Source organism: Coniosporium apollinis, assembly GCF_000281105.1.
Source record: "Coniosporium apollinis CBS 100218 chromosome Unknown supercont1.8, whole genome shotgun sequence".
Taxonomy (NCBI): Eukaryota; Fungi; Ascomycota; class Dothideomycetes; genus Coniosporium; species Coniosporium apollinis.
In genome coordinates, this window is record NW_006913270.1 from 217385 (window position 1) to 242950 (window position 25566).

Here is a 25566-nt window from a genome sequence, read left to right on the forward strand (position 1 = left end):
TTCACTCAAGGGATGCTTTCTCTGCGTTTTAGTCGCCGAAAAACTCTCCATGGTCTCCAAAGACCTCTCTTCGTGTCACTGTAAGGAGTGTGGCGACCTGTCATCGCAAGCCCCACAACCTGATAGCTCAGGCTTTCTTAGTCCAAAGCTGCCAACTGGATTTGGCCTGACAAGGCGTGGAATTACCATTGCCTGGCATGCGTTACTACAGACCGCCCATCGAACGCATTGATGACTCCTGTAACGGGTCACTTCACGATATGCTTCGAGTACCGTGTGACTCATTTCAGTGCAGTGTTAGCAGGAACCATGAGAGTCGTAGATGTAACTACCTAAGCCTAATAGTTTAGGTATAGATACCAAGGTCAGCTCTGTATGGGCTGCTAGCCCTCCCGGCTGCACAGAACCAATAGCATAATTACATCGACTCAACACACTGCCTGAGTGGTTCGCTTCACAGCGGAAAGCAGGGAGGGCTGTCAGATTGCACAGAGCCGACCCATGTAACAACACCGTTAGGTAGGTAAGATCCCGTTGTCACTCGCTGCAGTCTCAAGGTTCGCTTGCAATGATTCTTAGGTCCTATCAGGCTTGGGGACACACTCGAAATTTGCCTCAACAAGGTGCCTGAGGTCTGCTCTGATGGTTTTGCTCGTCGAATGGTACGCTGTGCAATTGCAGCGCGCCTCCTTCTATCCCCTTCCAGGTCTTCTTAGTGGGATGTCAATCATCCCAGCAGCACCTAATGTGAAGGTCTTCCTTTTCCCGACATCTACCCCTCGACCTCTCAAAGCAAACCCTGCTTCTGCAGATCATAATACACCTTCTCCGGCATAACATTGCCATCTCCATCCTCCATCTGGATAATGTTCTCCGTCCCCGCCTTCTCCTGCTTCTTATCCCTCTGTAGCTTATCCCACAACTTGAGCGCATCCTCAATCCCGGTAATCTCATTGAACAGCCTCGTGTTCGTGATCCCGAGACACTTCAATCCGTAAATATGCTTCGCCTCGTTGAAATGCTTGTCGAACGCCCTCCGCCCCATGTACACATGCCCGCCGCAGATCTCGCATGGAAACTCGACCCCTAGCCCGTGCAGCTTGTACAGCCAGAAGGGGATCGGCTTGCCGTCCCACGCGAGCGGCAGCTTGAGCGGGTTGTCGATCTTCTCTTCGCCGTCCGAGTCGGACTCGTCGTCGCGCTTGCCGCCTGCAGGCTCAGAGGTCTCGGCGTAGAGCGCTGCGAGCTCTTGTTGCCGTTCTCGATCCGTCATGCCGGCTTTGCGTTCCACGTTGACGCGCGTGTCGGAGCGCTCGGTCTGCATCGCGGAGGCGAGTTTGCGGATGCGGAATTCGCGCTCCGCGACGGCGCGCTCTTTTAAGCGGTTCGCAATCGCGGCTTGTTTGCTGGCTACACCGTTTGATGCGCCGTTGCTGGCTTGTTCGCCGCTCGCCGCGCGCGCTTCGGCGGCCTTCTTGTGCTTCTTGCTAGAGAGGTGGTGCTTATAGACATTTTCGTTCGAGTATTCTTTCTGGCAGTCCGGACACCAGATGCCCGCGCCCTCGCCTTCCGTTACCGGTGCAGCCGGTCCAGACTTCTGCGGCGCCTCAGCCGTCCACCCTGGAACCTCATCCCTCTCCCATGCCGCATCGAACTCGGCATCCAGGCTTGCGAAGAATTTGTCCAGATCCTCCAACGGCCGTGTCCGCCGCATAAACGACTCAAGATAGTCCGCCAAGCCGCCGACGTATCGGAAGTACGCATCTGTCATCTTGTCAGGACGTCGGACCGGGCACTGTGGCGGCGCAAAGGTGTCGAACGTGTCTAGATACTGCAGGTACGTGAGGCGTCGCGCGCCTTTCACGCCGGGCAGGTTCAGGTAATCCTCGTGCGGGATTGTCAAATCGAAAAATCGCCCGTAGCCCTCTTCCCCCGTGAACATGTTGTCGATGTCTGGGGGCGCGGGTCCGTCGTCGCCGGGGGCGCGTCGCTTATAGGCGCGCTCGAGATTCTCGACGGGCTCGTTGGGATATCGCCGGTGGAAGTCTTTGATGCTGTGGAGTTGCTTGTAGAAGGCGTCGAAGGGGTCGCCGGTGGATATGGTTTGGATTTCTTGCGTGCGCGAGCCATCTTTGTCTTGGTAGATGTCGATGAGCCGCTTGGATTGATCTTGTATGCGTGAGAGGAAGCCGGAGATTTGGTGGTCGCGGTTTAGGCGGCCTCGTATCTGGGTGTTGGTCAGCGCCTGCGCGTGTGATGGAGTAGTTGCAGGAGGACCTACGTGCTTGGGGTCTTCTAATATGCGGTCCGCGATCGCTTGTTCCAGCCTTTCGAGGTCCTCATGAAGGACTCTCTGATCCTCGAGGATCATGGCGGGAGGGTAGGTTGGAACAAACGAGTGTAGCCGCGTTCCTGGTACAGATGCGAAGTTGCTTCGGTATGCGCTCTTGGTGAACCTCCTGCTGTCCTGGCTTCGTAGTCGAGGTTGCACTGCTGCAGTTGAACTGCGCGTAAGATGCTAAGGGTCGCTTCAGCCGTGACGGAATTTGCCGCTCCCCAGATTTTCCGTGTCGCGCCGCCATCTCATTTAGCCTGCACCGTCACTCTTCAACGGCCTTCCATACAACCTGCTTACCAACAGCTACCGAGCACCCTATCCAACAAACCATACTACGACAGAACTACGCGACACCATGGCGGAAGGCATCGACAGAAAGGCAGAGGAGCGGATGGAGTTCTCTACCTCCAAAGAGGTCTCCGTTGCGCCGACCTTTGAGGCCATGCACCTGAAGGAGAACCTTCTACGAGGCATCTACGCGTACGGATATGAGTCGCCCTCCGCTGTTCAGTCTCGCGCCATCGTCCAGATTTGCAAGGGACGAGATACCATAGCTCAGGCGCAGTCCGGTACCGGCAAGACGGCCACCTTTTCCATCAGCATACTCCAGGTCATTGACACCGCGGTGCGGGAGACGCAAGGTACAGATATCATTCCGTACATATCGCAAGCTCTGGGCTGACTGTCCGTGTCAGCACTCGTACTTTCTCCCACCCGCGAACTCGCAACTCAAATCCAATCCGTCATCATGGCACTCGGCGACTATATGAATGTGCAGTGCCACGCCTGCATCGGCGGGACCAACGTCGGCGAAGACATCCGCAAACTCGACTACGGCCAGCACGTCGTATCCGGCACCCCCGGCCGCGTCGCCGACATGATCCGGCGCCGCAACCTGCGCACCCGACACATCAAGATGCTAGTCCTCGACGAAGCCGACGAGCTCCTCAACCGCGGCTTCCGCGAGCAGATTTACGACGTTTATCGGTACCTCCCGCCCGCGACGCAGGTGGTTGTGGTGTCTGCTACTCTGCCCTACGATGTTCTGGATATGACGACCAAGTTCATGACGGACCCCGTGCGCATCCTCGTCAAGCGAGACGAGCTGACTCTCGAAGGCTTGAAGCAGTACTTCATCGCCATCGAGAAGGAGGAGTGGAAGTTCGACACCCTCTGCGACCTCTACGACACGCTCACCATCACGCAAGCCGTCATCTTCTGCAACACGCGCCGCAAGGTCGATTGGCTGACGGACAAGATGCGTGAGGCCAACTTCACGGTCTCGAGCATGCACGGCGAGATGCCGCAGAAAGAGCGGGACAGTATCATGCAGGACTTCAGGCAGGGGAACAGCAGGGTGTTGATCTCGACGGATGTCTGGGCTAGGGGGATTGATGTGCAGCAGGTCAGCTTGGTGATCAACTATGATTTGCCGAGCAACCGTGAGAACTACATTCACAGGATTGGTAGGAGTGGGAGGTTTGGACGGAAGGGCGTGGCGATCAACTTCGTGACGAGCGAGGATGTGAGGATTTTGAGGGATATTGAGTGTAAGTCTGCATGAACACGGATCTTACGTCTAGAAGCTAACTCGGACAGTGTACTACTCGACTCAGATCGATGAGATGCCTATGAACGTGGCGGATCTCTTGTCGTAAAGCGTTGCGGAAGACATGGAACCTCAGTTGGAGCAAATTGACAGGCCAAAGATACACTCGGCAGTGTGACGGGTGGCGTTCGGCGCGCAGCGCGCTGTATATCAGGGAATCTCAGCGTGGAGGATATGGGCTTTGTAGCTAAAAGGTTGGTCTGACCCTTCTATTAACTAACGAGCAACATGCTGACGAATGTTCTGCTGGAAGCAATCAGATTGAGTTATGAACGAGCGCGAGCCTGAAGTTCTTTCCCGTACCGTCCTTGGTTGCCTCGTTTCTCCACGTGTCACCAAGGGGACCACAAGACTAGGAAACGCATCAAAACGTAAAACCGCAGCGATCACAAGATCGTGGCGACAGATCTCCCTACGCAACATTCCCCATGACCAACATCGACTGGTGGCTCCTTTAACAACGAAGAACCCGGCGAAAAAGTGAGCTACGATCCACCTCATCCACGGTACCCAGCCCCGACGGACCTTCTGGCGCAGTTCCCGCTCCAATCGCTCTTCTTCCTGCCGTAATGCGGCAACCTCTTCTGCCTTTGCAGCAAGCTCTTTCGCCATTTCTAGTCTTGACGCAGCAGTCTCAGCTGTCAATGCAGCTATTCTGGCTTCTAAGGCAGCTATTAGTGAATCCACCGCAGCTATCTTGGCTTTCCATGTAGCATATTCAGCTTGCGCTTGTTGGAGCCGCTGTTGGAGCGCCTCTATCTGCTCTGCTTCAGCCTGCTGCTGCTCTGGCTGGTCCCTGGGTTCGTCGGCGTTGAGGCACATGGTCATTGTGCAGGAAACGTCGATCTCCTTACGGTGATTGTGTTCACGGTTGAATGGTACAGCGGAGAGTAACGAGGTGGATTTTTGTAAACACGGGCTGGTGACGAGTCTGAATTAGCTGAAGCTTGTGGATTGAACCGTTGTGGAACCAACTTGCTACTATATCGCCAGTCGTGTTTGCTCTACAACAAAGAAACGCCCGTTCGAAAAATATCCCTTCTACGCCTGAGACATCGCCTTGTTGTCTAAGATGTGTGCAGAAGCATCCAAAATTGCAGATTGGTAGGCTATGGAATGGCTGAGTGATACAGCGCCTGTTCCCGCCTACGTACAGGAGCCCTCAGCGAACCGTACGACAGGCGGAGATATCCAGAAGTGTTCTGAACATCATCTTTGCTCTTGCTACATTCTCTGTCTTGTTGTCTTCTTCGTCTTGTCTATCCGCATCCTCCAAGTTAACGGAAAATAGGGCCCGCCATGCCTTGCACCCTGCTTGCACCGCGTGCCACTGTTGTGAGCATCTAAACGCTTCCTCTGATGCGGTTGCGGAAGCCTGGCCACCCTTGCGAACATCTCGCCGCCAAATATCATGTCTGACGCCGCGTGCCTGATGTCGATGGTCATGGTACATGACGGAACCCGTCTACAACCTGACGGATATCCTACTCAATCCTATAGCAACTATTCGTTTCGTTATGCCAACCAATAGCGAGTGTAGCGACCCGGCAGCCAGCCTTATTATACGAGACTAGCTTTGTCTCGATCCACTAGCCGACCCATTCTAGCTAGCCTTATACAGCAAGGCCGGCTGCTGGGTCGCTATACTCGCTATTAGTTGGCATAACAAAACGAACAGTTGCCATAGGATTGAGTAGGTTATCCGTAAGGTTGTAGACGGGTTCCGTCATGTACCAGCGGTGTACATGGATAACGTACTCGAGAACGCCGATATTCGCGCCGGTTGCGTTTAACGTGTGGACCTGGCGAGTACTGTAAGGTAGACTGCTTAGCAGATCTTACTCTACACTGCCCGAGCACTAATAGCCTCCTCCCTCCTACCGCAACTTAGTTGTGTTCCCACACCCTTTCCTTCGGCTTGTTGTGTGGCTCTGCAACCGTAGGCGGCTGCAACGGGCGGTTCCAAGCGCGCCTAATGAGAAAGCCGAGTAGTAGCAGCACCACAACCACCACGATACAGACAACAACCCATGGTAGTCTCCGAGACAGACTCTGGGCGGCAGCTTCGGGCGAGGCCTTGGTGGTAGGAGGCCTGGAAGCTTGAGTTGGCTTAGGCGTCTGAACTGGCTTAGGCGTGCATGGCGGTGTTACAGGATGGTCGGTGGTCTGTGTTGAGACTTGATTCATTCCCAGGCTTCCTTGGGAATTTTATAAGGCGCCTGTTCGCTGGTCCCGAGGCGAAGGCGTTAAGGATGTAATGAACCGGCCATGATGTTCGCATAAATTTCCAGTTATGGTATACCTTTCGTATACCTTTAGCTGGTGGAGCTGGCGTGAGAGCCTTACAGTAATATAAGCTTGCCATGCCGAGCGTCGGGGCTAGTGCCCGGACGCAGAGACCGTAGCTGACAGCTCAATCCAGGTCGGATCCTGGATATAGAATTTGTCCAGAGCGGCAACAGCATCCGCAGCGCCATCCAAAAACGTAGCTCTTGATGAAGAGTGCCAGTTGGCCTTCGAAGAATGGTTGGCCGGGAGTCTCGTTCATAAGATTCCGCACCGCGTCTTTCGGGTCCTTCTTGCCTGGAGCCGCCCTGGTCGTGTCTTTCTTACCCTAGGCTGCCGTTCGCGCCTGTGACGGCGGTGTTGCGCTGCGCGTATGGATACACAAGGCCGAACAACAGGGTGCAACACTCACGCAATCAGCTGCAGCCGTTCGATGGTGTCGAGCTTTACCATGACGGCGTTGAGCTTGTCCATGATAGCTGTCTGATTTAGCTGCTCGATAGTATCGAGCTTGTCGAGGATCACGGCTTGGTCATGATGTATTATTGCATTCTCCACGCTGAGCGTAGCGGGATGCTTTGCCCTCTGTGTGTCCTCTGTCTTCTTGGTGGCATTGAAGCCCAGCTTTTGGGCTAGCTGCGCGGCGTGCTGGCATCTCACTCCCGCTTGCCGAAGGGGACAAGTGGGTCGGGCTGCCTTCAGCTGGAATGCCAGAAGGGCGCCGTAGAGGTCGATAACGCTGTGCAGTTCTACGAGAACCATTTGCTGCGTTAACGTTCCCGGCCAGCCGCATTGGTTGGAACCACAGTGCAGTCCAGCAGCTTAAGAACAGGCCTGGTGTAGTCCCAATTCGATCTTGAGGACTATCGTCATGACTATTGTCATCGTAGGATACGTTCCAGGGGGCGAGGCAGGCCCTTTAATATGGAGTTCTGGCGCTAAATGCCTCGCGGAGGATGGAAACAGCTTAATTGCTCATGCTCTTCTTCGAGCTCGCGGAGGGTCTGAGTTCTTTTCATTAAGTCTGGCCTGGAGTGTTTTGATACTTGCGCAGAGCCTCGCCTCCTTTTGCTTACTAGTACGCTCGCTACCTTCAAGCCAATCGCTCAGGTTTGACACCTGTGCCTTAAGGGTTGCGATCCGATCCCGTCCTTGAAGTTCAGTCTCGTTGTCACAAGGATCCTTCAGGCGGCGGTCCACAAGAGTTTGAGAAGAGGCGTCCACCGCCTTCCGGTCCAGTAGCTCTTTCTGAACAGCCGTAGCAGAGCGAGCGCCCGCTTCAAGCTCTGTAATGGTTATTGTTGTGGTCTCAACAGAAGCCGGTGACTCTGCTTGTTGGTACATAGGTGTGATATTGTTATCAAAAGCGTTTCCCTGTGTGGTGACAGCACTGCGCCTGAGACTTTTGACGTTACTGGCTCTTGGCGGAGTGCTGTCTTTCCGTCCACATGCCTGGTATCTAGCCGACTGTTAAGACCTTGCTCTGATTGCTTGTAGCATGGTTGTTCGTACACCAAGTGAATGGCTAGCAGAGAGGTCTTATATCAATTTTGATATCCGGCGCCGGTGGATGTGTGATAGGGTTACCGTGGACACCTAGTGGTGGCCTGATCTGAGTTCTTGCAACGTAACCAGTTGCTTTTGGAATATGTGCGGTGCCAGCTGCCAATCCTTCGGTGTCGGTAACATCGCACTCCAGGTAGTTCTGTTCGTTGAATTTGGCAGGACACTGCTAAAAACTCGCCCTTGGTCGTGCATCTACATTGGTACAGGTGAATGGCGTGTGTCTCCATAGCTAATGGAGGAACGAGTAGGCTGGTCTAGCCGCGAGAAGTCCGGGTTAGGGTCGCAGTAGACCACCTCCACGTTAGGCTTCCAGGTGGACCTCCAGTGCGCCCGTTTGTTGTAGTATATCCACATGGCCCGGGATAATTGGGTTTCGCTCTTGCCGTTTTTTAAGAACTCGTGGAGATTGTTGACCACCGTAATGTTAAGGGCCTAAGTGGGATATGTCTCTCCCCCTGCTCTTATCTAGATGTAGATGCAGCGTTGCCCGTTTAATCCCCTACTTCCAATCGTTGGCTGATGGACATGTGTTTGGGTTTAGCCCGCAAAGGTTAAACGCATCAACATCACCAAGTGTTGTATTCCACTCGCGGAGGGCTGGGTCCTGTGCTATAGCAGGGCTCTCATGGTGAGATAGTGAGGAATGACGTAGAATCCTGATCCACATTGTACCAGCGGTTCCACGTTGCAGCCTGGCTAAGCACCGGAAGCCCCATCCAGAGCTCGAGAGGCTGTGTTGGTGGGTTGACTGTCTGTTCATTGCCTAGCATTCGTGGCTGGCAATGGAGTATTGGCTGCGCATGTATGGCGAACAGATCCTCGACGAATTCCAGAAATTGATAGAAGACATTTTGTCCGCGAATGATCTGTACGGCGAGTGCAGTCTATTGTCAGGCAGGAGGAAAGGCCAGTACGATCCGGGTTGGTATACCACCGTTCCGTCCAGGGTGGCCAGATCGCTCCCGACCTGCTGTTAACGCTAGTGAGTCCTACGAAGCGGAGCCTGTGCAAGGTTGTTACTGATGCATTTGTGCATGCTCAGTTACTGCTAAGCTGTCCATACCTCGTATGAACTCTCGCATTTTCCTTGACAAAAAGGTCGAGAAATTGCTTAGCTCATAGCACGCACTGGCGCTTCGGTGAACTTGTGCTGATAGTGATGAGCGCCCACAAAGCGACGTGAGGAATCTCTGAAACGAGAGAGTGTGAGCACCAAAAGTTCATTGCCGTGCCATAGCTGGCACCGGCTTCGAGGTGCGGCTCTGCATCGGCGTAGCTTCCATGCAGAGAGCTCCTCGCATCGAAGTCTTTGCTTTTGGCGGCGAGGTTACTACACAGTAGCGGCCTCGCCGCGACGAACTGTACGTTGAGTCTTACACGTCCGCATTTTTGCGATTGTCCGAGATTGAGGCTCTGATGGCGGAGTCAAGACTTCCGCTATGTTGGTATAAGTTGTGTCTGTGCTGCTCCGAATCCGGGAAATTCGAGTGTTTCGCTGTGCCGGCCGTCTACTTGCGCTGGTTTCGAACTGACATGATAGCAGCTTGTGGATCTTGCATCAAGTCTCGCGCAACTTCGGGCCTCGCGTCATCGATTTTCTTCAAAACGGATGGTCTCGGAAGGAAATCGAGGCTTGAACGAGTATTTATCAAAGTTTAAGAGCTTTGGCCTGTTCGGTACATGAAGTGAGAGACGGCTGGGCCCTGGTAGAGTGGACTCAGGTGTGAACTTTGTCCGGAGACTGTTCCCGGCAGCGTCGGAGAGACCAGTGTCTGACGGAACACTACCACTTGCGCAAGCTGCTTGCCTGATGTGAGCATCAACCTCCTTTCAGGTATGGCGCTTGTAACAGTTGAGTACAGGGCGCGGAACATTATTCGCAAATCCGAGTTGAGCGAGCTACCTTATAAATCCTGGAGGGGAAGCGCAAACTGAGTGATGGAGGCGAGCATATCTTGAGGATTTGAATAGGACTTCGAGGTAAGGAACCAAGAGACGGGACGGTGCTCTTCGGTTGAGTGGTCGGCGAATGGGAGTATCGTCTACAGATGACGAAGAACTCTGATACGGCGACCTCCAAACAATATTGCTTTGCAGGTCACTAGCGTGTACCTTGACGGCGATATGGAACTATGGCTTGGACGTCCTCAGCCTATCTTCGCTGGCCGAAATTTTGGTCCGTGTGAAACGCTGATATCGCGTTGCGCCGTTCTCGCAGACCTGATGGATATCGAAATCAAGCCGCAGAAGGCCTCGGAACCTTTGCGGCGGGCATTGAAGCGTGGTTTAGTCGTCGTCAATCCGTGGAAGAGGCAATGGCGAAGTGATTTGGAGCAGAGAGTTTCATCCATAAAGATGACACTGGCATGTTGGTAGCGGATGTTCGACTGTGATGCAGACGTCATTGATCTGCGGAAAAGGCGATTGTGACCCAGAAGCTTGGTATTAATATAAAGAGCTTCTCAGCTATCCGAGTGTGAAGGTCGTGGAGCTGTTTGTACTGCCGCTATAGAGAAGCAAGGTCTTGGACCGGCCTCTTACTTGCACTAGCGGCTGCGCTATATGCGTTAAAGGCGTCATCATGATAGATTCTAGAGCCCTTCTCTAAGAGTAAGCGCGGTAGTTGTTCTGGCGGTGGCGGCGCCTAGTAGCGAGCCTTCTCATCCAGGGAGGCGTATTCACTAGCGAGATCCGCCTCATCTTTCGCAAGGCGTACTAGAAGGTTCTGAAATGACTCGAAACAGCGTGTTTCTTTCGTAGATCTGGCTTTGACATATTGGTGGAGAGTGTCGAATTATAACTCCGACCATGACAATACGTGGGAACGGCGGTGGCGAAGGGATCTCGAACAGTGAATTTCTCCTGCTAACTGGTTTTGGCATCTTGGCGGCTTTGTATCTCAGGTCAGCAGTGTACACTGAGAGTATCACAAGTAGTGAAGTAGGTGTACCTTTTTGATGCATGAAGTGAGATGTTGATGTGGGCATTATATTCGCAAGCTAATTACTCGCTCTGCCAAGGGCCGCAGGTCCCTACTGGCTCGATGCTGCCTTCTTCTTGATCCCAAGCGCCGCGCCAAAATCCTTCTTCTTCTTAACGACGCGCCGAAAGTCAGGCGGCGGCGGCGGCGGATTCTCCTCCATGGCTTCCTCACTTGTTCTCCGCCCGGCGCTGCCACGCAGAAAAGCTCTCTGCGCAATTTCTGCATCTTCCTTTTCTTCCTGCATCCGGTCTGACGGCTCGTCACGCGCCAAGATGCTTTCTACATTGCCCGTTCGTTCGAGCCGCGCGTTCCGCGTACGTATGGAGTCAAGTGCGTCGGCCACCTGCATCTCCGCCTTCGCGTCTAGCGTCTTACTCTCGAGCTCCTGCATCTTGTCCCGCTCCGACTCCTCCTTCTCCAGGCGATCCAACCTCTCCTCCTCGGTTTCTTCGGCAAGTTTCGCTTCTCGCCATGGCTCGAAATTGCGCCGCGCGTTACGCTCGCACTCGTAGTCCATGTTCTTCGGATCCGTCTTGCTGCACGAAGAATTAGCCACGACAAATCCTCAAAGCCAGCCAAGGTTCAGCGGCGGCAAGAAATTTGAACACTTACAAGGTGATCTCGGCACTGCATCTCGTGCAACGGATGTAGAAGCGGTAGATGGTGATGGCATAGTACTTTTCGTCGGTAGTTTCTTTGCGCGCGTTAAACTTTCGGCCCTTGTAGATGTATTCGCCGCAGGACAGGCACTTCATGCTGAAGGGAGCCATGAGTCGTACTTGCTGCACCTTGGGACCCGCTTGCTTGTCGCTCTTGTTGCGTGAAATCTTGCTTGGATCGAAGTCGGGAGGGTAGTACTTCTGGAGGACTTTGCGTTCAGACATGGTGAACGGGCAGGTGTGGAGGCTATAGAGAGGGGGAGTAGATGCGACTTGAGGTTTGAGGGAGCTTCAGCTATTTGTTGAGGAGGTTCGTGGTGTTGGATGCTGTGAAGGGGGGAGGTCGAGAGCTGGGCGAAGAGGTTCCTTAAGTGCCCCGCCATGTCAGCAAGGCTTCGCTGAGCAAACAAACTAGCGGTGAAACGAGCCGCAATGATTGGTTGGACTTCTGTTTGCGTCCTCACTTGCAGTCAAGCTTTCGCCAGGCTGAAGCGGGAGCGGGACGGCACAAGGCTTGGATTCTGCAGTGGGCTCCCACGGTCCTTCGCCAAGCTGTTGATTGCTTCGCGTCGCGGTGAATGAATGCAGTCGCGACCCGTCGCTCCAGCGCTGGCGACTGGTGACATTTCTTCTGATATGACTCTCGCTGCACCGGTCCGATTACCTGCCAGCTCACAACTATGGAGAAGTTTCTGAGAGACTGGCGGCAGGACGCGTTGAACAAGCATCAGTACGAGTCGGCCATCTTCATCGGCGACAAGCTACTGGCTTTGACCAGTGGGTACGCGTTGGCCGCTCTCCTGCAAACGCTCGCTGATTGCTAGTCTGCAGACAGTGACAAGGATGCCTTCTGGCTTGCCCAGGTGCACTTCTCCACCGGCGCCTACACGCGAGCGCAAACGTACCTAAAGCGAGACGGCCTAGTCGAGAACAACCCGGCGTGCAAGTACCTCCTGGCGCACTGCCATGTCAAGCAGGGCAATTTCGACCAGGCCTTGGTTGTGCTTGGTGACAAGAATCCAGTCTACCTGATCGCGGCGCCTGGCAGCGCGCGGCAGAAGCTCAGGCATGTTGACGGAAGGGCCACCAACGGCGTCTCGAAGAAGCTTGCGCACCGCAGTGATAGAGTTGACAGGAGTGAGGACCGGGAGCGTGAAGACATCAACAACATCCGCTTCGAGGCCGCCATGTGCTATCTGCGAGGGGTGTGCTATGCCAAACAGAACGCCTTCGACCGGGCGAAGGAGTGCTACAAGGACGCCGTTCGCATTGACGTGCAGTGCTTCGAAGCCTTCGACCAGCTGATGAAGAACTCACTCATGACCCCGGACGAAGAGTGGTCCTTCCTCGCCTCCTTAGACTTCGACACCATCACCGTCTCCTCAGACTCGCCCTCGGCTAGCCAAGAAGCCGCGCAGTTCACAAAGATGCTCTACACGACCCGTCTCTCCAAGTACAGCCACCCCAAAGAGCTCGCCACCGCGACCGAAACTCTCAGCACGCACTACAACCTCTCCGCCAACCCCGACATCCTCCTCTCACGCGCTGAATCCCTCTTCACGACCTGCCGCTTCCGCGACGCCCTCGCCCTGACAACCACAATCCTACAGACCTCCCCCGACAACCTGGCCCCCCTCCCCATCCACCTCGCCTGCCTGCACGAGCTGAACGAGAAGAATGCCCTCTTCCTGCTCTCCCACTCCCTCGCCCAATCCCACCCCGACTCCCCCGTCGCCTGGCTCGCCGTGGGGGTCTACTACCTAACCATCAACCGCATCGCCGAAGCACGGCGCTTCTTCAGTAAATCCAGCATGATGGACCCGCACTTCGGCCCCGCCTGGATCGGCTTCGCGCACACCTTCGCCGCAGAAGGCGAGCACGACCAGGCCATCTCCGCCTACTCGACCGCGGCAAGGCTGTTCAGCGGCTCGCATCTCCCGTCGCTGTTCCTGGGGATGCAGAACTTGCAGCTGCATAACATAGCCCTTGCGCACGAGTATCTGGGCGCAGCATACGCTATGTGTCGGACCGATCCGCTGCTGCTGAACGAGCTGGCCACAGTCTTCTACCACGAAGACCACCTCGACGAGTCGATACGGCTGTTCGCGCACGCGCTCGAGCTTGCTGCTTCGCTGGGCGCGGAGCCCGCCGCGACGGTCGCGACGCGCACGAACCTGGGCCATGCGCTCAGACGTGCGGGCCGCTTCGAGGAGGCCCTCGCGCAGTTCGAGGACGTGTTGCGCACGACGGCGAACAAGGACCCCGCTGTCTGCACGGCGAAGGGGCTCGTGCTGCTCGAGATGGGCGAGGCGTGGTTGGCGGTTGTGGCATTCCATGAGGCGCTGGCGGGCGCGCCGCAGGACCCGATCGCGACGGAGTTGTTGGGGAAGGCGTTGGAGGTGCTCGAGGGCGTTAGTGTGATGGGCGAGGAGGAGGAAGAGGAGTTTGAGAGGAGGTTGGAGGGGAGTAGGGTGGAGGTTATGAGGAGGCAGGCGGGGAGGCAGAGGAGGGGACAGAGGAGGAGGTATGTTTCTGATGGCGCGGGCGCGGGGCATGGCGAGGGTGGGGGGAGAATGGGGATGGGGGAGGAGAGCATGTTGGTTGATTCGGAAGAGGATGAGGATGAGGAGGAGTGAGCGGATCCTTACGGGGGGCATTGGATATGGCATTTGGACAGCATTGCAAGGTGCATGGTGGAGCGTTGGAACACATGGGATTTGGATAGGATTAACAGAGTTTTTGGATCCCTTGAGCTGCGCTTCATCGTCTCGTCCCCTTACATGTGTCTTCGCTGGAATCTTGGAGCCCTGTTCATCTCGACAGTGATCCGAATATCTGGCCCTTTGAAGCAGCAGCAGCAGCTCACTCATCGGGGCATTTGCAGCCCATGGCAGCCTACACCACACTAAGCCGGGTCAGCATCACCGCCCCCCGCAACCGCCCAAATGCATCATCCCATCCATCGACATCAACCAACCACCCGTCCGACTCATCGCGGCAGCACGCATCCGGCCAACGCGATGCTCGCAGACCGCTCCTCCGAGCCACCCTGCTCTCTGCCATCTTTCGGCCCTCACCGACGAGATTAGCGCGATGCATCTTCCCAGCACAAGGACTGTAGGTAACAGCACACGAAGTCAGACACTAACGGAACAAGTCACACAGCGCGACTGTTAGCAGGCGTCGATTGACCCTCATATCCTGGGTCCACAGGCGGGCAGCGTTTGCCTGCTTTGCCAATGACGCGACTGCCCGCGCACGCAGCCGGGCGAGACTTCGTCCGCTCGAGCGACGCCAGCAAGTGAGGACGTTGGTTGGGATGACAGAGGGCTCGGAGCGCTGGATCCTGGATCGTGGGATGCGCGAGGCGGTACGCAAACGACACGGACGGCCCCTGAAGCGTACGAAGCGTGGTCCGCTTGAGATGAAGCCGGCATTACGGTGCCGGCGAATGCCTCGTCTTGGGCTGCCTTTGATCGATGGTAGCGTGACGGAAGGACTTCGACGTGTGGGTAAGCTAAGTCGCCGGAAGTCGTCGTCGCGAAATTGAGCGATGTAACACGTATAATAAAAGTGGTTCTACTGCTCCATACTTGTCAACGCATCGATAAAGCCGGCCACCACCAGTTCGCTAAAGCGCCACTTGGTATACCATTCGGGGCCGATACCGCGGCGCTCCGGGAGATGCTGGCAAGCTTAGTCGGGATCTCCCACGGGGGCTTTGATCAGGGGTTCGAGGCACCGACATCCAGATTCCTCATTAAGTACATTATGATTGGGAAAGTGAAACCCGAACGTCAGACGATAGGACATCGGTTCCAAACCCCTGCATTCAGCGCGTTCGTGGAGTTCGGCCAGATCAGAGAGACTTTCGTCCGTGCTGCTTGGCGAGCGAAGCGATTGAGCTGGTGAAGAAGCCATGTGGACATAAATGAGATACGGCTAGGTCGTATCAGCGACCCAGCCGACAGGTGCAGAGTGTTGAATGCTGGCTGAGTGAGTAAGGGTAGGAGGAGCGTTCAGTAGAAATTATCTTGAACATATCGTGATCCGAGAAGGCTACTTCTATCAAAGGACGCTCGCGTACGCCAATCCAGCCTGTGATGACGCTGTCAGTAATCCAGTAGTTGGTTCAGTAGCGAGCGAGCTTACCGGACACGCCATGGCGACGAAGGGGTTGTCTCTTGTACCGCCGCTGCGTTGTAGGTATTTGCTGACCTTGTGATCGACGAATGGTAATAAGTATACACTGAGAGCCATCGCCGCCGCCGCGCTGAAGAGCTCGAGAGCCAGGATTAGGGTGCCGGTGAATGCCTCATGCAGTGCTTCTTTCGACCGATAGTGGCGTAAAGGGAGGACACGGGAAAGCCAATCCGCCGGAAGTTGTCATCACACGATCGAACGAAACCTGGAATCTCCCCTTGAGGCATCTTTTTCATTCTCCTAAAGGCCTCAGTCCCTCGCAAGCCTCGGCGTTCCAGCCGCACTAGCATCCTCTTCATCTGTCTCGGTAACCGACTCCACATCCTCCTCCTCCTCTTCCTTCTTATAAAGGAAATACTGCACAAACACAAACCCGTCCAAAAATAGCGTCCCCAGACTCCCAATCAACCAGCTCAAATTCACCGCAATATACTTCCCATACACCTTCCCGCCCTCCCCAGGCCTACACCCTCTAACCCACCCCCTCCCATCCGTACACACCGGCTCATATGCCAGAATCGAAAGCACATACGTCGCGTTCCCCACGCACGCAAACAAGAAAAACAACATGCTGATCCCCTCCGTGCTTTTCCTCCGCCAATTCAGCAGCAGCTGCGGCACGCGCGACCCCAGATACAACGCCGCGCAAATATAGCCAAACACCTGGCCCGCAATGTTGAACTTTAGCGTATCCGCCTCCCTGGCCGCCGGCTCCTCTGCACCATCGCCATCGCCATCGCCATCGTTGTATCCAGGCCCTCCCTGCGACATCCGCGACGTCCGCGCGCTCAGCCACCAGCCCAGGAAGCCGGCCACGCAGACGAGGAGGATGGAGACGAGGTTGAAGAGCGCCGCGCGCAGGAGTGACGGCTTCGGTTTCGGCGCGCGAGCCGGAGACTGCGTACCGGACTTCGCGGGGTCGGTGATGAGCGGAGTGGCGGGAGAGAGGTGCTCGCCGCCGACGGAGAGGAGGCGCTCGCGGAAGGAGCTGTGGGAGGGGCGGCGCTCCCTGTCGGAGGTGGAGACGTGGGCGGGGGCCTCTGCGTGGCCGTTTGTGGGACCGTTGGGTGGAGACAGCAGGGGAGTGCGCTCGGAGGAGGGGGTATTACTAGCGCCTTCTGTGGAGGTGTCGGGCCGCTTCTTGATCTTGTCGCGCAGCGTAAAGCCTTCGTAGTAGAAGTATTGCGCAAGGAGGACGATGTCGGCGAGAGTGTAGTAGAGCGCGAGGATGATCTGGGAGTGTTATCAGCACTTGTGCTTCCATCCACGTCTTTGGCGCTTTGTAGTACCATTGTGGGTAGCACGCCCTGAAGCACCGCTCCCAGTATATTGAACACATCCCCTGCGAGCCATATCACGATGAAAACGACTGACAGCCCGTCGGCAGAGCCGCGCCGAAAGTTTTCAATGATCTGTGGAGAGAAGACAACAACCCAGCAGGCAATCGAGATGGAGCCGCAGATGCCGCTCAGGGCGTCGATGTCAAGGTTCAACCCTTGCGAGGGTGGATACATGGTGGCTATGGGTGAGACGAGGAGCGGTGACGGCAGGCAAGTGGCTTGAATCTGGAACTTCGGAGATCAGCACTCTCAGAAGGCAAACTCAGGGTGGTAAGAATCATGAGGCGCTAGTCAACGACCTATGATGGCAAGAAGGAATATTGTTTACCTTTTAGAGCGGTGGTATACAGAGCACACGAGCGCTCGAGGTTGGTGGATGTCGCGAGTACACAAAGCTCTTGTCTACGGAGTATTGATTCCGTCTATCTCTAGGTGTATGATTATGAGAGGCGATTGATAGTGCCACGCAGAAATTAGACACTAGAGTGTTCTTCTACGCGCCGCATACAGCAGCAGTTATTCGCAGATATCAGAGTTTTGTATTACGTCGTCCCTAAGGCTTGGGATGAAAATCCGGGGTAGATATAACCTAAGCCGCTTTAGGACGTCCTATCCGAATATCCCCAGGTTTGTGCAGCTGCCCAGACATCTGGAAGATCCACTCCCGAACACGGTAGATAGTAGAACAATACACGCAAGCTGTCGTAGTCACAGATAACAGCTTGGACATACAGCGTGTAGAACTCAATCTCGTGGTCTCTTATCATTGATGAAGCGGTGATTATCTCACCCTAACTTTTGATCTACATTCAGAGGCCCGCAATATCTGTCATACCTAATGTTAGATTTACTCGGGTACATCGAATGCGGAAACAATCTACTGATCCGAAGCGAATTCCTACGCTGCGGACCATGCAGAAGTTCAGCCGACGTCCGAAATCCGACTCGACATGCAGAAGGAGAAGCGGGAGCTGTTTGTGGCCTTACACTTGCCCATACCATACCATCTTGAGTAAAGGATCACTATGTTCTCGAGAAAACTGCCAAGTCCATACCCAAAGTGACCAAACTAGCACCAAGTCTGGGTGTCTTCCATACTACAGAAACTGAGAATCCGAAAGGGAGTAGCCTTGGTAACCCAACCCATCTTGCCCTGATCGTGGAACTTATCAAAAGCCTCGTCGACCACTTGGCGATCTTTTGGACAGAGCAGGTAGGGTATGTTCGGCATTCTGCGAGCCCCTCAGCCCTCGATGAGTGGTATAGTGAGCTGTTCGGGTCGTGGGACCCTCACGGTGGCGTCTCCGCTGCATATAGGTGTAGCAATTGTCGACCACCTCCGCAAGCCGCGCAGCGGTTTTTGGTGGACCGATAGGTTGTTATCTTGTGAGGCGTTCTGGTCTCCGTCGCTAGACCGATGTGGCTGGTCTGATGGACCCGAAGGGTGTGATCCTCTGTGTAGATGGAATAGGCTCCCTCGATATCGCAGACGACAAGACTTCTCAGCGAGGTCTTGCGTTGGATCTCGATCGGGATCATGATGATAATTCAACCCGGTAGGATGAGTTGGAGGGAATGTCCCGCGCTGACCGACGATCATGAGAAGAAGCTGTTGGAAGCAGGGGTGGTTTGTACTGGGGAGCGATTGTCGGAAGGGATCTATGGTTGTCGCAAATAATTTATGACTGCGAGGCGGTTGAGGTGGAGTTCGCTACTCGAGATATTTAGCGTGAGGAACAGGGCGTTGACAGGGTTCTCTCAGTATATACATTAATGCATGGACAGACGAACACCTAAAGTTTTGAATGGTGATTTGAGCGGATGCGAGGTATCCGTAATGCTTCTTCAACTTGTGGCTTGCAGAGGGCACTCCGTGGACCAAAACCGATTTCACAACTGCCGTTTTATAGCAATGATGGACCAGAACATCTACTACTCATAGCGTAGGATAGAGAAAAGATAATTAGCAGGCGTTAACAGCCGTAGACTTAGAAATCACATGAGGCAACCACTGTCTAGTGGGATGAGAAGTAGGTGAGATGAAGTTTGATGGTCGAAGACATTGATAGTCGTCCTAGAGGTCTTACACCGACAATAACCCAAGAACAGAACGCCAGATATCCCAAAGCCTGAGACACCATGCCAAAGCGCTGACACGCCCGCAATGCACCGAAGAGCTGAGCCATCAAACCAGACGCCGCAACCCGCTCCCTTTAGCCTGTAATCCGTACATAGACGTTATGATACAGAGAAATGCCCGATGGACCGCTAACTGAAGCTGCAGCGGAGTAGCAGCTGAGTGTGCAAATGTTGCACGGCGAGGAGATTACGAATCGCGAGAGCTGACGGAGCCGCGGCTTCCCTCGGTGGGGAGGCTAGGTGTGGTGGGCTGCGACCTTCGCCGTGCGGAGTTGGTGGCGATGTTCAGTTGTTCCTTGGTATGTTGATGCATGATGCTGTGTGAGAATCAGCCAGCTGCGTTGACAGTTGAAACTCCGAAGAAACGTACCGTTTGTATACCGACATTGCCTCTTGCGGATCGTCGAAGGAGTACTGGTTTGAGAAGTTGTGCTGAGCGCTCATCGGTTCGGAGAAGCCGCCGTGAATGTAGACGCCAGAGTGCTGCGCGGCCATCATTTTGTGTAGTAATTTGTATCAAAGGTGTAGTTGATGTGGTTGTTCGGATGTATTGATTTGGAGGTTTCGAATGGTTTGAGCGGGTCGCGACTCCTTTGAGGGCTGGACGGTGGACAGGAATGTGTATCGATGTCAGGCGGTTGAGGGTCAGAAGCTGGTTAATATACGTGCGGTTGTCCACTGGAGTAACTTCCGCGCCTCACAAAAAGCCTAACGTTTAATAAAGACCAAGATCAGCAGTTGTTGATAGCTGAGGGTGGCACAAGCATGCAGAAGCAGCCTGGCGGAGTGCTTAGCGGCGGTGCTAGGCAGGCCCCGATTCTAGGATGCGCTCCTTCAGAAACATGGATTCATGGATCGCTAAGCAGTCAGTGGATCACTCTTCATTCTCCTCAGCTGCATTGCATCGGTGACGCTCTTTGGGTGTGGAGCAACCGACGCTATGCTACATGAGCTTGATGATGTTGAGGGGTTAGGTTACAAGCAAACGGCCCAGGGTTCCCGACGGGAGGCGCGCATTTCTTAGCCCCCCTACCGGGAAGGCTGCCGACGGCTTGCAGGGTTGCGCCTCTGTTCTGGCGCGTGTAATACGAAGGACCCCAGGTAACCTGTGACGAAGCTGCAAAGCCGCTGACAGGTTGATCGGCAGTGCGCCGCGACGTTGTACTCTGATTGGCGGACGAGCGCCGAGGAAATGGCTCCGTCTTTGACGGTTTTCTGGACGGGGAGCCGCCGTTGTGCTGCAGCTCCAGAGCGCGGTCGTCATTTGGTTTATCTGAAGCCACTTGACGTGCTTCCAACGCGAGCGATGATGCCATGGGACATTCGAGGTTGCGACGCTTCAGTGTGCGATCCTCAACGGAAATGGTTTCGAGAACAGTACGGGCTCCGTTTGGCGCTTGCTTCTCAGCTCAATACGGGTATTACCTGTGTAGGTAGCACTAAACTCTTCACGATATGCGCCGTTTGTGGGTCGGACCAACTCCGAAGTGGCATTTTTCGCGATGCAGGGAGCGTTGCAGTGGGGCGGAAGGCTGGGACCCCCTTCTGCATGATGTCAGACCCTGCGTCCCTAGTGCGCCAAGAAAAACAGTAAGCAGCAATCGGACCCTGATGACATCTTTTCGTTTTGAGAACCGCGACTACCCTACGAGTACCCAGGTAAAGGAATGCGAACGGCGAGGCACAGCATACTCTACTAGTGCGAGTGCATCCGTCCCACGAGACACGGATGCTCGGAGAGCAGCTTAGGAACGAATCCAGCGACATCACGCCAGAGGATTCTCAGGCCAGCAGTGATGCCCTAGCTTACCTTCCGCGAACACGTGAGTTCAGGGCATTGTCGCACAGAGCTTGATCTCGTCGTGCTCCTGGCCCCTTGTCCGACTCCCCGGCGCTGATTACTTCAGCCTCGGCTCCGCACTCTCCAGCGCCTGAACTGCCTGAGTTGCTGGCCGCACGACGAGAGGCAAAACCCTGATGCCGCTTTTCCGCTCGAGGTTAGGCTGACGAGTCTGGCCTTGAGCGGGAAACCGTGGTCTTCAGCCGCACCCGTCAAGCCATGACCTAAACCCTAGTCTCGGAGTCGCTTCCACCAAGGTCGCCGCACGGGATCATGGAGCCCCTAGGAGACCACAATAACCGAACTCCAGTCACGTTTCAGCTTTGCGTTCATTCCGAGACGTCTCACGTCAGTCAGTCACCAACTCTGACGCAGTCAAGCGTTGGGATATCCCGGCGCGGTGACGAAAGACTTGCCACTGGCATACTCTACCTCGCCCTGAGATCGGCATTGGAGATATCCCTCGCTCAGGTTCACAAGTGTGGAGAACCCCGGTTGCTTGGAGCAGTAGGGGTCCAGGACACAACTTTGGCCAGCTTCAGTGCCGAGCGGGAAAAAAGGGTGGACAGATTCGCTAGGAAAATCACCATAAATGGTCCACCCTTTTATCTGCCCCACGCACCTCTCTCATGTCCTCGACATCTCATATGGAAGCACGGGAACGCTGAATACGACGCCATCAGGTACCCAGTGGGCTGCTCCAACAAAGTCCAGCGTTCAAAACTTGTGCTGCACGAAGTACATCGTCATACCTGACTGTCAAAGCGTCACAATCTTCTCAATCGTTCAAGAGCGGTTGCAGCAAGGTTGAGCTATCGAGATTACGGATTACGCCGTCGTCATAACGATGCAACAAACGTGCTCCGCGCTTCAGACACGTCCTCTTTATCGCTCGGACCCGCAGATCCTCGAGTCCTGTCTACCCTATCAGCAGAGAACCGGTGACATTTCCGCACGGCGCCATCTCCGGAGGCTTGCACGGACACATTGGAATACGCTAGGCTCCTGTGGAAGACGTCAGTCCCCCAATTTAGACACCACATTGCGCATCTAACCGTTCATGTTCTGAAAACCACGATATGATCGAGCTGAGATTCGGGGCGGGCGGTGAGATATTGTTAAAGCCTCGACATCACCCTCACATCATTGCCGTCAATCCATGGGACGCAATCAGCCGGTATCGATTCTTTACGAGTCTGAAGCGTTGGGGTTCTGCAGTAACCGCATCACCCTCATGTGATGCACACTTTGTCATACCACACGTGCAACAACTCCTTTCAATGGGAGTTGACTTCGCAGTATCAGATCCGGCATACTACTGTGCCGGAACTCCACCCATATCCGCTAAGCACTGCCTTCAGTGCAGCACTCGACTATCCAAACAGAGTCGAAGTCAAGGGCGCGGGACAGATGAGATTCGATGAAGAACCTCCCTGGATCTGGTGCTTGCAGCATCGTCTTCCTCGTAGTCCGGAATATCTGGGACAACCACGCCGTGGAAACTAGCTGCAGTGCACTGTTATACTTCGAGCATAGCATCCAATCTTCGGCATTGGCACAAATTAGAGCGTAATAGAGATGGAAGACACGAGCCATGTGGCTGAAAAGCGTGGAGCAGTACAATCACCTTTGTTGTACGGATTGCATCTCTCGCAGCAGTTCGGCTTCTCGAAAAGGTAGGACCAAATAGAGAATGTCGGCGCTTCCACACCGCCGTCACTGTCGGCCTCCTGTCCCGTCCAAGCATGTTTCCTTTCCTTGTCATCAAATCCTCAACTTCTTTAAACCGTCACCATCATCACCGTAACGATCCCACTATCAACGCTTTAACAACGATGCCCTGTTTTTTTCTTAAGAAAAGCCGGCACGCCTATCGGGCCGCCGTCGTGGGCCTCACGGCCGTTAACTCAGGCTTTGCACTAGTCTACGACGGTTTCCTCATCGCGGTTCGTTACATCGAGAAGCGAAGGGACCGCCGTAGAGACTGTAAGCAAGTGAGTCACCTTGTCACAATTTCGCGTTTCTCTAGCTGACAGTATAAAGAGGATGGAAGCCTAGGTTGGCGCGGTAGTCCCAGGACCTAGTCACAACTATCCGCGGCGGGCGTAAAGCCCAGAAAGCTCCCCTTCGCGCTAGCTAAGAGCGCCTACCCATATAGATAGATCGCTTACTGATACTACATCTATATAGCTGCTTCACTAGCTTAATCGCTTCGCTCCCTGAGTAGTCTTACTAAAAGTGCCTCTAATCCAGCTAAACTCCACAAACGCGCTGGACGTAGGCATTCGAAGTCTTTGCTAGAGCGCGACAATACGGCCCATATCACTCGTTATGCTCATCCTAATCAACCGAGGGCTTCGGACGACGACAATTAAGTCCAACTTCCCGAGTGTGGAAGACGAAGCCGGGTGAGGCCAGTGATGCCACGAGATCGAGTAGAGTAGATCGGACCCTGAATCCAACCAATCCAGCTCGAGTCGTCGAGTCGATCTATATCTTGCTTAGACATGGCTTCAACCCCGTTTATGGCCAAGGCACTAAGTGCGGGAAACAGCGTGAATGTGATTACAAAGGCTTTCGCATGTGCGCATCAACACTATTCTAACATGAATAGATACTGTGGTTCGGATGCTCCGGATCTAGATCGGAAGCCTCGGATGAAGCAAGCTTACTTAACTAATAGACCACGTGCAGACTCGAAGACTCGAAGACTCGATCCATAATCGCTCGACCTAGATCGATCGATTCAGCTTCAGATTCAGTCGATCACGTGGCATCACTGTCGCTAGGCAGCATAGCCGAAGTCTCTCTATCTAGCCAAAATCCACGGACGCGCTGAACGCAGGCGTTTGAGACCGCCGCCCATCGTTTAACGTCGCAGTCAAAACGGGAGCCGGATTGGCCACCGTAGAAGTCCTTGTGAGCATAGGGAATTAGAAAAGGTTATGTGATTAGCGAGTCCGCTGATTTCTATCATCCGGATCGGCAGCCCCCCCCCGGAAATCTCAGCCGCATCAGCATAGGCGCATCATACAACTGCAGATTGGTATATATCCGGAAATCAATTGCTGAATCCCAAACGTTGCAAACTGTGAAGGCGATGGAGCATTCGCACTTTTGCTTCTCAAACACTAACCCAACTCTCCCTACAACCTCGGCCTCTCCGGAATCTTCTCCCAGGCCTCCTCAAACCCCGCGCTCCTGACCCAATGCGGCTCCCCCGCCTCTACAGAGTCAATCGCCATGTGCCCCAACTGCAACCACATCCCGCCCTTGATCCTAAAGCCATCCTTCTCCTCATACGGCGCGCTAATCACCTGTCCATGCGCCAGCGCTCTGACCAACTTCGCCGCATGTCCATCATCCTCGTGGCGGCCCACGCGCTCAAAAATCGGACCCCACGGATCCGTCTTGTCGGCTGTTGGCTCCTTGGGTTTGTAGTTTGTGATCTCGTCGAGCAGGAGGTCTGGGGCGCGGCGGGAGGCGTACATGGCGAGGTCGTTCCTGCCTTTCCATTCTAGGAGACGGCGTTTGGAGGCGGTGGAGAGCCAGGGTGCGGAGAGGAAGGCGGAGAAGAAAATGCTGCTGTTGGTGCAGTGCATGTAGTAGAAGTCGAATTTGATTTGGTGGGGTGGGTGTTGGGCTGCGCCGGTGTAGTAGACTGTGTGGTCTTGTTAGCTCCGGGAGAGGAGGGGAGCTGGGGAAAGGGGAAAGGGGGGACTTACTGGCAGCATTGGTCATCTCGGCAGTCTTCTCTTCAAGCTCTTCAGGGTGCACGACGTACTGACTCGCGTACTTGATCATCTCTTCTGGTACGCGTTTGACGATGCCATCGCGCAGCTTGTTGCCGTCGTCCCAGCGCGGCGCTTTGGCGACTTTCTCGTCCGCTTTGATTGCATCGAGGAGCTCGACGAGTGTCTTGGATTGCGTGACGTTGTTCTCCTTGGCGGCTTTCTCGGCGCCAATGAGAAAGGGCTTCATCCAGTCGCTGTGTATGGCGGCTTGAGCGAGCGCTTCGGCGATGATGGCGGGCTGGTGGAACTCGACTCCGAAGCCGAGATGTATTATTGGGTGTAGGAAGCCTAGCCACATATCAGTCATTGTGTGTTGTGCGTGTCGCAACATAAGGGCCATCAACCAGCGAACATCCTGACGAGCATATCGTCTGCCCTCTCGTCGCCCTTGAACAGGTATTCGTTCAGCACATTCTCCCAGCCCTTGCTCTCCATCTCGTCTTGGAAGAAGATCAGGAAGTCATGGTAGTATTTCTCGTCTCCAAGGTACTTATTGAACTTCTCAGGATCCCGCATGTCCTGCATGACCGAATCCTCGAGCGACACAGCCGGGCGTTGGTAAGACTTGTTGTGGTCATATTGATACTGGATGATATGCGGCGGCGCGGCGAGCGCGTAGATGGTAAGCAGGTGGTGCGCGATGTGGTTGTGGAAGCCGTCCTTGTTGAAAAAGATGTGGTGCTGCTCGTGGTTCTCCTGCAGAAGCTCGGAGGCTTTCTTCGCGGACTCGGCCGTGATACCGGGCAGGTAGAACTCGGGATGCTCGGTGAGGGAGAGCTGGACGCGGGATGGGGTGGCCATGGCGGGGG

General features: G+C 54.7%; 8 protein-coding genes across 8 annotated transcripts; 2 read left to right on the forward strand and 6 right to left on the reverse strand.

Annotated features, from left to right (window-relative positions):
• Positions 1-787: 787 nt before the first annotated feature.
• Positions 788-2371, reverse strand: W97_02208 (uncharacterized protein; the record flags this gene model as incomplete). The annotated part of the gene is made up of 2 exons (XM_007780109.1): positions 788-2227; positions 2282-2371. The coding sequence occupies 2 exons, from the start codon at positions 2369-2371 to the stop codon at positions 788-790; spliced, it is 1530 nt and encodes a 509-aa protein (XP_007778299.1).
• A 322-nt stretch (positions 2372-2693) lies between these two features.
• W97_02209 (ATP-dependent RNA helicase fal1) lies at positions 2694-3996 on the forward strand (the record flags this gene model as incomplete). The annotated part of the gene is made up of 3 exons (XM_007780110.1): positions 2694-2979; positions 3034-3888; positions 3938-3996. The coding sequence occupies 3 exons, from the start codon at positions 2694-2696 to the stop codon at positions 3994-3996; spliced, it is 1200 nt and encodes a 399-aa protein (XP_007778300.1).
• Positions 3997-6641: 2645 nt separating this feature from the next.
• Positions 6642-6995, reverse strand: W97_02210 (uncharacterized protein; the record flags this gene model as incomplete). Its single annotated transcript, XM_007780111.1, has 1 exon — positions 6642-6995. One exon carries the CDS (start codon positions 6993-6995, stop codon positions 6642-6644), a length of 354 nt encoding a protein of 117 aa, XP_007778301.1.
• Positions 6996-10831: 3836 nt separating this feature from the next.
• W97_02211 (uncharacterized protein) lies at positions 10832-11666 on the reverse strand (the record flags this gene model as incomplete). Its single annotated transcript, XM_007780112.1, has 2 exons — positions 10832-11318; positions 11395-11666. The coding sequence occupies 2 exons, from the start codon at positions 11664-11666 to the stop codon at positions 10832-10834; spliced, it is 759 nt and encodes a 252-aa protein (XP_007778302.1).
• A 455-nt stretch (positions 11667-12121) lies between these two features.
• On the forward strand, positions 12122-14077 carry W97_02212 (uncharacterized protein; the record flags this gene model as incomplete). Its single annotated transcript, XM_007780113.1, has 2 exons — positions 12122-12218; positions 12273-14077. 2 exons carry the CDS (start codon positions 12122-12124, stop codon positions 14075-14077), a joined length of 1902 nt encoding a protein of 633 aa, XP_007778303.1.
• A 1816-nt stretch (positions 14078-15893) lies between these two features.
• W97_02213 (uncharacterized protein) lies at positions 15894-17158 on the reverse strand (the record flags this gene model as incomplete). The annotated part of the gene is made up of 2 exons (XM_007780114.1): positions 15894-16877; positions 16934-17158. 2 exons carry the CDS (start codon positions 17156-17158, stop codon positions 15894-15896), a joined length of 1209 nt encoding a protein of 402 aa, XP_007778304.1.
• Positions 17159-19310: 2152 nt separating this feature from the next.
• Positions 19311-19621, reverse strand: W97_02214 (uncharacterized protein; the record flags this gene model as incomplete). Its single annotated transcript, XM_007780115.1, has 2 exons — positions 19311-19440; positions 19494-19621. 2 exons carry the CDS (start codon positions 19619-19621, stop codon positions 19311-19313), a joined length of 258 nt encoding a protein of 85 aa, XP_007778305.1.
• Positions 19622-24109: 4488 nt separating this feature from the next.
• On the reverse strand, positions 24110-25558 carry W97_02215 (uncharacterized protein; the record flags this gene model as incomplete). The annotated part of the gene is made up of 3 exons (XM_007780116.1): positions 24110-24624; positions 24689-25045; positions 25102-25558. 3 exons carry the CDS (start codon positions 25556-25558, stop codon positions 24110-24112), a joined length of 1329 nt encoding a protein of 442 aa, XP_007778306.1.
• Between the last annotated feature and the right edge of the window lie 8 nt (positions 25559-25566).